The sequence below is a fragment of the Lissotriton vulgaris genome, chromosome 3_1 (genome assembly GCF_964263255.1).
Source record: "Lissotriton vulgaris chromosome 3_1, aLisVul1.2, whole genome shotgun sequence".
NCBI classification, from domain to species: Eukaryota; Metazoa; Chordata; class Amphibia; order Caudata; family Salamandridae; genus Lissotriton; species Lissotriton vulgaris.
Genome location: NC_141689.1, coordinates 253,734,652 through 253,749,364, shown reverse-complemented (window position 1 = coordinate 253,749,364; position 14,713 = coordinate 253,734,652). Strand labels below are relative to the sequence as shown.

Sequence of the window (14,713 nt, the reverse complement as noted above, 5' to 3'; positions counted from 1 at the left end):
CAGGGTGATCATGGGCACCATACAGGCAGCCATAAATGATGGATTGGACTGGGAGAAAGAAGTGCCAAAAATGTTGTGGGCATACCGCAACACGCCAGGGAGCACAGGGTACAGCCCCTTCAAAGTACTGAGAGGGAGAGAACCATTTACCAAAGACAATACAGCATGGAGGAAGATGGTTGTGCAAAGTAAGTGGTCTCCAGCGGTGGTCAGGAGAAATCTAGAGAGAGCACAGGAGGCCTACACCGAACATTTCAACAGGAGACGAGGCGTACAAGGTGGGGAGTTAGAGAAAGGAGATTGGGTCAGAGTGAAAGTGGCGACCTTAAAGAGGAAAGGAGAGAGTAAATTCACGCCACCCCTCCAAGTGTTGGAGCCGTATACCAGATCGGCACTACTCAGTGATGGAAAAGTTTGGTCGCAAGACAGAATGGCCAAGTGCAGCAAGATATTGGAGTGGGGAGCGGAAACTGACGAAGGGACCGAGGACGTCGAAGGAGGCAAGGAAGAATGTGATGGAAGGAGCACAGAGCAGGTAGAAGAAAGTACGCAGCAAGTGGAAGAGAGAGATGTGAGGCAGGACGATGAAGTCAGAGGAACCAGTGGCACAAAGGACAGGAGCAAGTTTAGATCGATGAAGGAAAAGGCGGGAAGCATCTGGGAAGGGACAGAGACAGGTGAACCGGAGCTGCAGGAACAGGGAGACGGGAGAAGAGAAGGAGCTGTAAAGACGAGAGCGGGCAGAACCATAAGAACTCCGGAGAGATTCAAAGACTTTGAAATGGACCACAAGTAAGACTGTTCCAAATATGTTTTGAAATATTCTGTTGTGAATAAAGGGGGGGAGATATGTGGTATCGGTCTAGTGTTCCAGATAACCGGAACCGGAAGGGGTGTAGCGGAAGTTGTGGGTGGCCATTTTATTCTGGCGCCAACCGCACAGAGTTAAGACGTGGTCCCGGCGCTCCGGGAAATAAACTACAGTTAACTTACCTAAGTTTCATGTCGTTCTTGAAATAACTTTATTACAGTATAGTCAAACCTCCATCCGGATCTTCAAAGCGGACCTCAAATCTCTTCTATTCCTAAAACACTGTCTTGCAGATCTAATCCCTTCATTCTCAGACCCCGCCAGGAAGTTCGTTAGTCATTGTAATTAAATTTGTTATATTTATATATTTTTTGTACATTCCTTGCTTGCTGCGTTTGATATTGTGTTCCTTTTGCCTGCTGTGTTTGATTCTGTGTCCTTCTATTTTTGTACGTTCTATGTTGTAACATTTCTCTCATGAAACGTAACTGTTTCTATTGTACAGCGCTCGGACACCTTCGGGTAAAGTCCGCGCTTTATAAAAATGCATAAAATAAATAAAAATAAACAAAGTGAGCTTTCCCCGCACATGATGCCGGAAGTGCACATCCGCACACTGCGAGTCGCGCTCTAGTGTTCAGTAAGCCTTTGTACCTTCAGCTTCCGCCCGCATGTGTACAGTTTCCATGGTGACCAAAGTCACTTCCTGGCTCTGGTGTTGTTTATAGCAACGTGTAGCCGCACCGGTGGAGTTCGGGGAGGTTGTTCTGCAGTTTCTGTCCCGATCCCGACCAGCCATCGGCCCAACAACTAGACAGCCATGCTGGTGAGCCAGAGGACCCGAATGCGGGCCCGAGAGATCACGGGGCCCACGCCCTACTCCGTGGCGGTGGTAAGCATCCCTCCCCTTTCCCTTCGGAGCCGAGCACACGGTGCCTTTAAGTGCTATAGCGTTTGGTTGTTGTTTGTTTGTGCCTCTCAGCATCTGAACAACTCCTCCCCCTCTTGTGGACGTATTATCCACCTGCTTGCGGCAAACCACTTTGAATGAGAAAATAAATGGATACATTGTGAATGCAGTATTGACCGTTCAGTGCAAATTATCCCATACATTCCAACTCTTCTTGTACATTAATGGAGGCTTCTCTTTAGCCCAACATATTACCTTTTACATGTTTAGCTTTATTGCCCCCCCACCCCAAAAAAAATATCTCTACCTAATTGGTGTTAATTTGTCTATAGAGGTAGTCTTACTTGGGTCTAATTTGTTATCAGTAGAACAAACCTAACTGCAACTGCAATCTGCTGTGTATTTTGTTTTAGAAGAGGTTGAACCTGCTACTTAGTTTCAATATTATGTAGGCGATCATGTACAGAGTAAATGGTTCTTATTGTCTGTCTGGAGCTCTTGACCTTGAAATGGTTTTAGTGGTCTGGAAGTGGTGCATAATGGTCTGTATCAAACCATCTCTACAATTGTTCTTTACCAAGCCTGGTGTCTTTTTTTTTTACCCGGACATTTATGGCTGATGAGTGCTTTAGGAGATTCCTTGCCTATAACATCATACGTATGGCCTGCAGAGGAAGCAAGGGCTCACATTATGCTTTAATGTCGTATGAAGTTCTGCCTGGAACAGCCGTAAAGTGACTAATAGAATTAGTATGACTTGATTTTGGTGCTCAATAACCTATGAAAAAAATATTGGTTCATAATAATATGTAAGTAGATGTTTTTTTAAAACTTGTACCCACAGTTTCTATTTTATATTCATTGATATACAAATCCTATATAGATCATAAAAAAGTGAACAGTTCAACAACGTATTTTATCGGATCCCCATTACAAACGTAAAATGTATCACACAACTTTGTTGTTAACAATGTTTTGTGGCAAACCAGTATGGTTAGATAAGGTGAGACACAGTAAAACCCTGATAAAGGTCCTGTGTTTTGAGGATTCTGCGAGTAGGTTTTTAGAGTGTTCAGAAATGTGGCGCTCAACTTGTTACGGTAGGGTAATAATAAAGGAGTTCTCAAAAGGATATTTTGGTTGGTGCTCCTTGGCCAGAGGAAAACCTTAACCTCTGTAAAGAAAATGAAGGACAAGGAGCCTCCTTCTCTGTGAATTGTGCAAGAGTCCAGAGCACACAGTAAGCGTAAAGAGACTGGTTCGTCTGAGAGTAGCAGAAGTAGGGATAGATCAGACAAAGCGTATAGTTTCAAATGGTTTTATTCACCACAGTGTTCCCAACCTGGGAATCACTGTCAAACACAAGTCCAGCCGACACGTGTTTCGTCACAACATATGGCTGTGACTCTTCAGGGCTGTTGTGAATTGACCGAGGACGTGGTCGGGGAACCGGTGATAATTCCAATCCGGTCCTATTCGGGTGGTCTAAGATTTAAGCGGGCGGCACCAATAGGGTTGCCGGTGCCGGTCTGAATGTATCAGGACTTGTTGTATCTACAAGTTCTGGAGAGCTGTGGCCGTGTTTCGCCAAAGTAGTTGCGTCGACCTCAATCGGTTTCCAAGTGCGGGAAGCCACCCGCTGGACTCTTGCGCAAAGGTCCCGTGTTTAATGTCCAATGAGAATATTCTGATTCTTTAAATGATGGTTGATGTTGATGAAGTACTGTTCTCATAAACTATTGCACCACAAGTTACCTCCCATCAACTCATCAATTCCCCTACCTACCTTATTATGTAGCCAAAATCCAATGTATAGATTAATGTGCTTCGTTTCAAAAGTGCATGGTTAAAAAAGTATAGCCATTAGGTTGAAGCCTACCAGAGAGCTTAGCTATCTGGTTTGCTAACGACATCTTGGGGACATTATGAGAGCTCCTCTTGGAATGGCTTCCGCCCATTACTTACCATTGGCGTTGTGGTTTGTAACTCACATTTGATTGATTTCTATTTGCGAACTTTATTTGTTTTAGGCTGTCCATCTTGAGTTTGTCCCTCCTGTGGAACATAGTCTATTTCTGTATTCTTCCACAAGTGCTTGCTTTCTGTAAACCAGATTTAAAATATTGTTCTTATCTTGTCACATTTTCTGTACATTCAAAAGACGAAGTTCAATTGTCAGGCTCTATCTTCTGAGGGAGCTTGGTGTTTACTTTTCTTAATCTATCTTCAAAGTGAGAGGATTTATGTGACACTCTTGCTGTGAAAGGAAAGTCTTTTTCTAGCTCATAACAACATTTAAATGTCTGTAAATTAACTGTGGAGATATTTCAAAATATAGCAGAATTAGGAAAGCAGAAACAAGGCACATTTTTTGGTAATTGCAAAGTGTGGTGAAAACAAATATTTTAATATGAGCAAAACAAATCAATACACTAGGGGATGACATAGCCGCACAATGAGCACCCTGAGACCCTCACGGATGATTTGGCGTACTTAATAAATCCTGATTGATTATAATTCGTGCACTTTGCACTCTATGACATGTGATGCCACTATATGAGCGAGTTCCATACAGTGGAGCAGAGTGTTGTAGAGTCCACTTTATTTTGGAAAACATGGGGAACCCTACTCCTAATGAGTTCACTACTAGTAGGGACTGAGGTAAACTAATTTTTGAAAAAAACACAGTAGTGAACACAATTACAAAGCCTAAAACCCAGGAACAACACACACAGATTAGTACGTTAAATGTTGTGACATGTAGACAATATTAATGGAAACCAATCATGTTGTTTGTATACAAAATATTATTTATAGTTTATTTATATTATTTTCTTCATTTTTGTTTGAAATTTCTTTTATAAAAAATACTTATAATCAATAAAAAGTTCTGTGCCATACAATTTATGTTACAGATAAGAACATGTGAAGACAAGTCAAGAACAACGTAAAAAAACGAAAAAAGGGCCACAAATGACTAAGTTGTTAAATAGGGCTAGTGGAGTTAGCAAAGCGGTGGATGGAAGCTGCATCACAGAAGGAGTAATACACAATATGGGTTTATAAACCTGTTTGGTGTAATAAATGCTAATAAAGAAACTTTCAGTACATGCCTCTTTAGCTTAAAATGGAACCCCAGGTAACTCTTGTATGCATGGTCAATGTCTTGATCTACACAGCCTTGGCTGCAGTGCACAGAGATGTTACATTGCCACAGACAAAGAAAAAAAGCAAGCAGGAACATTGCTCCACTGTACAAAATTCTACTCAACTCTACGCCCCTCCACTCTACACCATTCCACTCTACACCATTCCACTCAACGTCCCTCTACTCTAGCCATTCCACTCCACTCCACTTTATGCCCTCTGTGCCACTCTGTCACTCTACTCCACTCGACTCCACAACACTCTGTGCCACTCCCTTCTACAACACTCCAATCCACTCTCCTTTATGCCTCTAACTTTATGCCATATTGAACATCAGCCACGCTGGTATACAACATGGCTAAAATCCGTTGACAAAGTCAATAGCTCTTGCATATGTAAGACCTATTGGTTTTGACAGTGCTTGATTTCTCTGGCATTCCAGGCTCTTTAACATATAAGCAATTTCCTCATTCAATCAGTAAATAGGCATTTTATTTCCATTCACAAGACCCCTTTCGAGACAAAACATAAGAACACATTTTTGTGTCATTTTCTCTATATTATACTTTAATTTTTCAACAATCGTTAATAAGGTTGTATTTATGCTGGCTCTGTAATCATGACGTTGAGTTTGAGATTACCAGAAGTTATTTCCAGTACATCCTTTATGATTTGCTATTGATCTGGAAACATTAATTCACCATCATACACAATCAGTGACTTGCTCGAGTAATGCTTGGTTCAGTTTAAGCAAAGGTTTTAAATTATGTGGCTGCTATTACTTCGCACGTTAGAAAAGTTGTGTCATTTATGGTACGTTCACAAAACACTGATATTAATATATCTGTTTGTTTTTCTTTTCAATAACCCTTTTGACTTCTGGTATATGTTTAGAAGTGAACTATGCACATTGGCTCTCAAATGTAGTTTTCTGTTAGTCCATACTCCAGTGGCATTTAAGGAATTGACTGACAAGGTTTGACATTTGTTGATCAATGTATTCTGGCAAAGATGATCGTGCTCTCCACCTCCTTGTAGCTTTTTCAGTCCCTTCCATTCGTTGCCCTTCAGCAGTTCTTTTTGCACCTCCCATCTGCGATTTCTCATTTTATTTTGAGTACAACAAGCCAGAGCAAGCAATTCATCAGCTGTATTTGCCTTTTGACAAGGGACTGTGGGATTATGATTTTCAACTGCACTTCTTGGTGTCTGTGGCCATTGGGCTGCTAAAGCTTTGTCTGATACATCTGTCAATAATATTTTTACAAACATTCTTCAGGAAAGTTAGGCATGTGGCTTGTTACGAAAAGATTGGAAAACATATTTTAATGCAATTTTCCTTTCCAAGAAACAACACAACACAATCAGAAATACGTTTTTCAGTATGTCAACATCTTGCCCAAAAGGCATCACATCCTCACAAATCATTGCGTTGGTCATTCTTGGTGTATTCTCCTAGGTAAAATGTCTATTTTTTTAAAGCAAGTGAGTTTAAAGAAACTGGAAGATTTTATCGAAGTTTGGCAAAGTAGTATACCGCTCTGCGTATATTTGCATATATTACCCTACTTGATCCTAAGTTCCTTCTGGCGATGCTGCAAAATATAAACTTCAAAATTTGTACAGCGGCAGCCATATAGCTCCACTGGCCAATCTGTGCCCAGGGTACAACGTATTGTTTTGATCAGCTGATCTACAAATTTAAAATCTAAAGAAATACATTCTTTATGTATTTGCAAGTACCACTAGATTAGATCAGGAAAAAAATTGGCGCTGCAGATGCTTTCCGGTCCGACCCCATATTAGACAATTAGAGTAAGTCTGTTGGATTGACTGTAAGACATTGGGTTATAGTTGTGCAGGATGTGAGGCCTGCGTAAGTAATAGGTCCACAACTTTCCCTTTCTGGGAAGCATGCAGATCAATCCAAGGCCTACTATGGGGAGGTGGTGTGGGATAGTAATCACCATTCACTGGCAGGCAATAACCACACCCAATAAATGATTGTCCAGTCGGTGCTTTTTCTTTAGGTAAGTCTGAAAACTGCTCGCCACATTGGAGGCAGTTATTGTTTTAAGGTACCTTTTTCTATTTTCAGGCAAAACACTTTTTCATAATGCTTACTCTGTGCCTTAATCAGGTATGCCTTCTTGTTGCCCCTTTGGACAAAAGGGAACAATTCCCTCCCTGAAGCATCCCCTGTCATGCTGCTGCCTTTTCTATCAGTGGGAGGGTATAAGAGAGGAAACCGAAGGGATCCTCTGGGCATTCTGAAGAAGAGGAATATGTTCTATTGTGAAAATATCAAAGAGCCCAGCAGATTTAAATCGACTCTTTGGGCCATAAAATTGATTTTGCCATAAGCATAGATAATTCAATGCTTAAATCCAGAGCAAGGACATTGGGATGTAGATGGTGAGACTAAAACTTGCGCAAAGGGCCGAAGGGATATGTTACCCAAAGACTATTAGTGGCCGATTTGCTGGACGATGGGCGGGGATGGGGAGGGGGGTTGGGGTAGGTGGGTGGGAGGGGGTCATAAGGGCCATCAGGGTGGGTGGGGGGGGTTTGGGGTAGGGGATACAAAAATGAATAAGAAAAAAAGGACCTGCCGTTGGCCATGTCGCGTCTTCTGCTTCTCTTCTCCAGAAAGCAGAGGCTCCCAGAATGCCCTGATTCCAATCCTGAAGCTACTCTCACACTAGAGCTGCTTAGGGTTTGGCCCAAGTGCCCTCTATTTTCGCTCTAGGACAGACTGGGAGTCTGTACCTACTCTCTCCAACCCAACTGCGTTACTGGTTTGGAGAGAGCTTTCACTGCGCATGACTGTTTGGCAGTGAAGGGAGTGCACCTACAACTCCTTTCAATACCTGTCTCCCCCTCCACCAAGACTTGGCAGGAAAGGAAAAATAAAACAAATGTTTATTACCATTTTATTTTTCCTTTCCTGACATTTTTGGTAGGGGGCGGCGATCCTCTGCAATAGCGAGGAGCTGCCGCTGGCGAAGATGACAGCGTAAAGGATCCTGAAATTTATCTAACATTCACACCTTAAAGAAGCCTAAGAGAGACAGCTGACACGCTGCTCTTAGTGTTTTACATATATTATTTACTTCGGTGTGACCTAGATCAGGATGATAATGTGGTGCTTTACACAAAAGATAAGTAGAAAAACAAACATAAAATGTACAAAATAGGAAGTGCATGCAAATGACAGCAGTTTGAGGGTAGCGAAAAATACAGTTTTTCAAGTGGGAGGTAAACCAGGAGCTATTAACTCCTTTTATCCAGCTGATGATATTGGGGCCTAAGAATGTGCATATCACCACCAATTCTTAGTAAATGGACAGGAGAAGCTCTGATGTATATTAATCAGTTTTCATTGTCTATGAGCAACCACCATGACTTTCATGAACACCAAAGAGCCACAGTAAGGCCAAAGATGAAGACAGTTATTAAACGTTTTTCTGGCACCCCTTGGGTCCTAGGTAACTCCTGAAGGACTGCAGGGCGGGTATATGGAAATACGCATCCTGTAAGTCCAAGCATGCCAACCAGTCCGAAAGAACCCCTCTGACCCCAATGGCTCCCAAATAGCAGCCCCAACTCAGCAGTGATGCATCTGTCACCATCATGAACACTGGGTGGGGAACGGCGATTGGGCTTCCACAGGTCATGTCAGAAGACGCTGAGCCATCTCTTGAGAGAGAGACATCTCTAATGCGGGCCCTTTGGGGTTAGAGGCTTTCTTGCAGGGCCTGTATATGCCATCTGACATTTGTGATGAGAAGAATGCATGAGGCCAGAAGACCAAGAAGCCTCAGCGTCACCCGCACCAAGTCCCAGGACCGAACCCGCAGATCATGTCCTGCATTTGCTGCAGTGGAGAAAGGGACCTGAATAACAATGTGTTCAGAATTTCCCAATGAATGGAAGCCTTTGTGTGGGTCTCAGTTGGAAGTTCGGCTCATTGATGGTGAAGCCCAATGATGTCAGAAGGGCGGCCTTTATTTAGAGGTGTTTTATGATTGACTGTGGCGAGTCGACCTTTAGCAGTCTGTCATCGGGGTGCGGAAATAGGTGTTCCCCTGACCTCCTATGATGGACAGCCAATACCACCATCACTTTCATGAACACCAAATAGCCATGATAAGGCTGAAGGGGAGGACAATAATTGAAAGCTTTCCTAGCACACCTTGGACCATAGATAATTCCTGAGTCAAGAGCTGACAGGATAAGAGCCAAAGTGACCATTTTTAACCTGTCCTTCTTCAGAAAGTGAGTAATGCAAGTGCCATCCTCTGTGAGTCTGGTACCCATTCAGTTGCACCTTTTGATGAAAAAAGGTTGACGTCTTGCATTACCAGTGACAAAATGCTGTATTCTGCCTTCAAGCTGCATGGCATGTGCCTGCGAGAGCAGACTAAAGCTGTTTAGCAGCTGTAGCAGCAGGGAAGGAAGAATTGGAGGACTGCTGTCTCTGATTAATGGAATGGTTTCTTTTGGTGCCGCATTCACAGCCTGAAAAGGACTATTGTGGTTGTTGCAATCCACGTTCTGAGGGCTGGCGCTGTCTGTACGGTAGTCCCCTGGAATATACTTTACGTTGCCTGTACTGGTAGGGAAATTGCTTGGATGGTGTCAATAGCCCCCAAGGATCGTGCTGTGACTTGACTAATCTTGATTCGTTCTAGCACCAAATCAGCCTTTTCTCCACATAGCCTGGAGCCATCGAAAGGCATCTCCATTAAGGAAACTTGAACGCCTTCTGAAAACCCTGATGACCACACTGATGTCATTGCCTGTGCTGATCCAGTCTGCGTCCAGCTTGGAGTAAATACGTTTCTGCACCCTGTCCATCCAGCATAGATTTTGGCTAGAGACGACACCCTGAGGTCCTTTTGAAGGGCTGGCAAGATGTCACTGGCTATGGTTCATAGTGTGTGAGTGTACTGCGCCAGAAGGGAAACAGCATTCATAGATTGTAATACTAGGCTGGCCAAAGAAAACATTATTTTTCCAAAACCATTTATTATTTTTGATTCTAGATCTGGCTGATTGGCCGAAAAGGGTTTAACCTGTGACTTGGAGCAGGACCAATGCTTCGCCCACAAGGTCTTCTTACGCTCAGCAATTTATCTGTCCCTAATTGATTTGGGATGGCTGAGAGCACGCCTGTCATACAACTTAGAGTCATGCACAGTGACCAAGCACCATAGACACAGCTCATGCATGTCCTTGACAGACATCTGCTTCCTGCAGTCTAAGCACAGTTTGAATCCTGCTGGTTTCGGTGTGGGCACACTGCAAAACGTTTTAGAGTCTTTGGAAAATCAGACAATCAGGGGAGCTTAGTTCTGGATCCACATCAAAGGGCACAGAAAGAAAGGAACCGACGTCCACCTGTAGGCTCAGCACACTTTGCATATATATAGGTGTCTCTGCTCCATGACTTCTGTGGTTGTATGGTGTTACAGAGTTAGAGCTACATGGTGCCACCTACTGGTGCGCAGGAGCATTGCTGTCGACTTCTCTGCATTTCTGGTGCCTGGATGAGGTATGGTGGTTGAAGTACCCATCAGATTCTCAGCTTTAGACTAATTGCGGTGTAGTGCATGTGAGGAGATCCAAGTGTTTATTACAGCTGGACAGAAATAAATGGTTTTATGGATCATAGGCAGCAATGAGCCAGAGTAGATAAAAAGCTATAAATGGTCGGCATAAAGATTATAAGAAATATTTAAACCATTCATAATCACACTGAGAGGGAAAAAGAGAAGACGGCCGAGGGCAGACCTCTGAAGTAGCATTAATGAGAAGTAAAAGAAGGGATGTAAAAGTAGCCTCAGAAACAGAATATGTACTGTTGGAGGATCCAGGATGTAGCAATACTAGAGATGCTGAGAGAAGGCGGAGTGGCCTTGGTTGACATTGTTAAAGCTTCGTACAGATCCAAAAAATTGAGCATGGATACACAGGATAAAGTAAAACCGAGGCAGCAAGAGGTTTGTTTCAGTTCTGGTGGCCGGGGACAAGACTGAAAGGAGGGAATGAAAGAGCTGAAGTCAAGAACTGGGTCTGTTGGCTCAGAGGACTAATGCTGCCACTCTAGAAACCGATACAAAAGGGGATGATGGACGGAGCGTTTGAGCAAATCAAACACTCAGCCCCAGTCAACTGATCTGGGTTTAATCCATCACCATTCTTTAGCTCACTCAGCCACCCCAGTTCAGACATGGCCATATGCAAATCAGTCTGACACTGTGCCTCATGGGAACAGTCCAGCCCGAACTGCCAAGCCATGTCTTCCCTTGACCGGAAACAAGCATCCTGTGACCGGTTTCGGATTCATAATCCTCATCAGCCAGGCTATCTTTTGGCTACTGGATTCAAGCTATCCTGGCATGAGGCACAGGGTCAGACTGATTTGCATATGGCCATGTCTGAACTGGGGTGGCTGAGTGAGCTAAAGAATGGTGATGGATTAAACACAGATCAGTGGACTGGGGGTGAGTGTTTGATTTGCTCAAACGCTCCGTCCATCATCCCCTTTTATATCGCTTTGTTCGCCCTAAGTTGGCAGGGTATACTCAGACGTGAGTCCCTTGCTCACTTGGCCACTGGATTCAAGATAGCCTGGCTGATGAGGATTATGAATCCGAAACCAGCCCCAGGATGCTTGTTTCATTCATCGGTGATACATTTAACATTTTGAAAAAATGATTTTTAATTCCTACTTCAAACATTTGGTTACAAGAACAGTTTCAAAAGTCGGTGTGGCGACTTGATATCAAGTTTAAAGTAGTTAGTCAATCATAGTGATCTATACCAGATTGTTTATAAATGGATCTCACTTACTAAAACTAGTATACCATACACTTCCTAGCCAGGTCAGTGATGTTGATTGAAAATAAATCAATTGATGAGGACACTTGGTCGAAGTTGAAATCTGCGACTTCAATTGAAAGAACCCTGTGGAACAAGGGTAACTAGTTCAAATCTAAGATACTTTATGATTTAGCTACAACATGTAAACCCTACTGACAGTAGAAGTTACCTTTGGATATTGGTTCAGAAAAGCAATCAGGGCTCGTTCAAGAGCTGTAAATGCGTAGTTACGTTCTGAAAAGAAGGGAACGGAGGATTTAGTTGTCTTGTCTGACTTTAAGTCAATTATCTCGTATATGTGCAAAGTTTTAACTCGAGGACCACATTTTTCTATGAGGTCAGCTGCTGACAGTCGTACGTGGAACCTATGAGGTTGATTACTATTTGCCAGAGAAAATTGCAATCAATCCTTACTGACATTTTAACTAATGGTGGAAGATTGCATGTTTTTTAGGATATCCCGACTGATCCTGCCACATATAAGTGCAAATAACATTTGTATATGGGCAACACCTAAAATTTGAGAGTTATTATCGATGTTTCGAGTGAGGAAATAATCGAGTGTTGTATCTTAAAGATAAAGCAGGCTGTGTTACATTTGAGAGCAAAGTAACTGAAAGCCATGTAAGAGGGAAAGATGCGAAAGCTATCTTGCTCATGAACGTGCAGTTATCAACAAGGCAAGAAGGTGATACGAGACTGTTTAGCGTGTAAAGCCAGGGCTATGCCAAAATAATGGCAGCTGTTTATCAAAAGCATACAATTTAAACTACGGACCCGTGGTTAAGGACAAGACCGGGTCCCTCTTTCATGGCTTTCAGTTACTTTGCTCTCGAATGTAACACAGCCTGCTTTATCTTTAAGATACAACACTCGATTATTTCCTCACTCGAAACATCGATAATAACTCTCAAATTTTAGGTGTTGCCCATATACAAATGTTATGTGCACTTATATGTGGCAGGATCAGTCGCGATATCCTAAAAAACACGCAATCTTCCACCATTAGTTAAAATGTCAGTAAGGATTGATTGCAATTTTCTCTGGCAAATAGTAATCAACCTCATAGGTTCCACGTACAACTGTCAGCAGCTGACCTCATAGGAAAAATTTGGTCCTTGGGTTAAAACTTTGCACATATACGAGATAATTGACTTAAAGTCAGACAAGACAACTAAATCCTCCGTTCCCTTCTTTTCAGAACGTAACTACGCATTTACAGCTATTGAACGAGCCCTGATTGCTTTTCTGAACCAATATCCAAAGGTAACTTCTACTGTCAGTAGGGTTTACTTGTTGTAGCTAAATCATAAAGTATCTTAGATTTGAACTAGTTACCCTTGTTCCACAGGGTTCTTTCAATTGAAGTCGCAGATTTCAATTTCGACCGAGTGTCCTCATTAATTGATTTATTTTCAATCAACATCACTGACCTGGCTAGGAAGTGTATGTTATACTACTTTTAGTAAGTGAGATCCATTTATAAACAATCTGTTATAGATCACTATGATTGACTAACTACTTTAAACTTGATATCAAGTCTCCACACCGACTTTTGAAACTGTTCTTGTAACCAAATTTTTAAAGTAGGAATTAAAAATCGTTTTTTCAAAATGTTAAATGTATCACCGATTAATGAAATGTTAATCATATAACCAGGTTATAATATTTTGTCATTCTGTCATATTTTTCCAGAGGGCCAACATTCAAATGCACTAAATCTATGTCCTGATGGTGGTCTTATGAAATAATAACGCAAAGACCGAAACGTCGACAACTGTGTCTAATTCTGCACGCGATTCACCTTCCACGATTGATTTTCATCTACTCTTTGATTTGAAATCATTGTGTTTTTATCTGTCAGCAGTTTAGACTTTCTTTTCTGATATATTGGTGGAACATTTAATACACTCCCTGTATATCTCAAATGCATTCTTCTGTACCCTATTTTATCAATGATCAATTTTTTGTCTCTAAGTAAATAACAAACTTTTTTGACTCTAAATACCTGGTTATTGTATTATTTTCCATGATGTTAGTGTGGTAACATTATTTGGTTGCACTATAAATTTATTTACCTCAGCCACTAGTCCATAACAGTGTGAGTTCTCAATCAATTAAAGTCCCGCATTAGCTGAGATCTGCCAACATAAACAAAATCCCTTGCTGGCCCAATTTCCCAATTGTTTATCTGCCCAAGCCCGAAAGGGTATATTGGGTTGCTCACCTTTCTCTAATTCATCTATAGAAACGGCAAATCATTTTCAGTGGCACCAACCATTTTTAGCTGCATTTTAAGGTGTTGTCCATCGCACAGAATGTATTGTTTTTCACCTCTGTTATCTGGCCCTGGCATCTATTATTTTGTATGTGTTGTTTGGCACATACCTACTTTTAGCTTTATGAGCGTATGGATTCAAAGAAGTTATTACACATATAAAGTAGAATCAACACATTTGAGTGAAAAGTCATAAATAGATCACCTAATACATTCCATAGTTATATTAATTTGTAGATGTTACCCCTTTTAGGTTTAACAGTTGTACGTACTATGTGTACACTTTCAAACTAAGCAGAAAGTTATCATAACCTAGTAAGTTAGCTTCCAGATATCCATTTTTGCTATGCTTTGTTTGCTCCCATTAAATGTTGTACATCCTCCTACAGCGTACATAATCATTTTCATATTTCATAATTTCTTCGTATATTTAGGAGTGTTAAAACTCACTGTATTGCAACTTCCAGCCACTTCTGAGCTCTGGGTTGGTCAGGAAATGTTCCAGGTAAAAAGCCAGAATGGTAGTTCTAATCTGATGGCAAGTATGGTTAGACCATACTCCCACAGTTGCATGCCCGTGCAGCCTATCTTGAACCCAGCGCTCACAATTCTGTTTTCAGGAGTTTACTGCCTCACAGGTGACCCAGGTCAGCCCTCTATATTCCCAGCTTCACTCGGC

The 14,713-nt window shown here is 41.9% G+C and overlaps 1 protein-coding gene across 1 annotated transcript in view; it reads left to right on the top strand.

The window, feature by feature from the left end:
- The first annotated feature begins 1,519 nt into the window (after positions 1-1,519).
- CFAP53 (cilia and flagella associated protein 53) overlaps positions 1,520-14,713 on the top strand; it is a 135,153-nt gene continuing 121,959 nt past the window's right edge. The window contains exon 1 of the mRNA XM_086960378.1: positions 1,520-1,703. Coding sequence (XP_086816504.1) covers positions 1,632-1,703 — 72 coding nt within the window. The 5' untranslated portion in view covers positions 1,520-1,631. The remainder of the gene's footprint in view (positions 1,704-14,713) is intronic.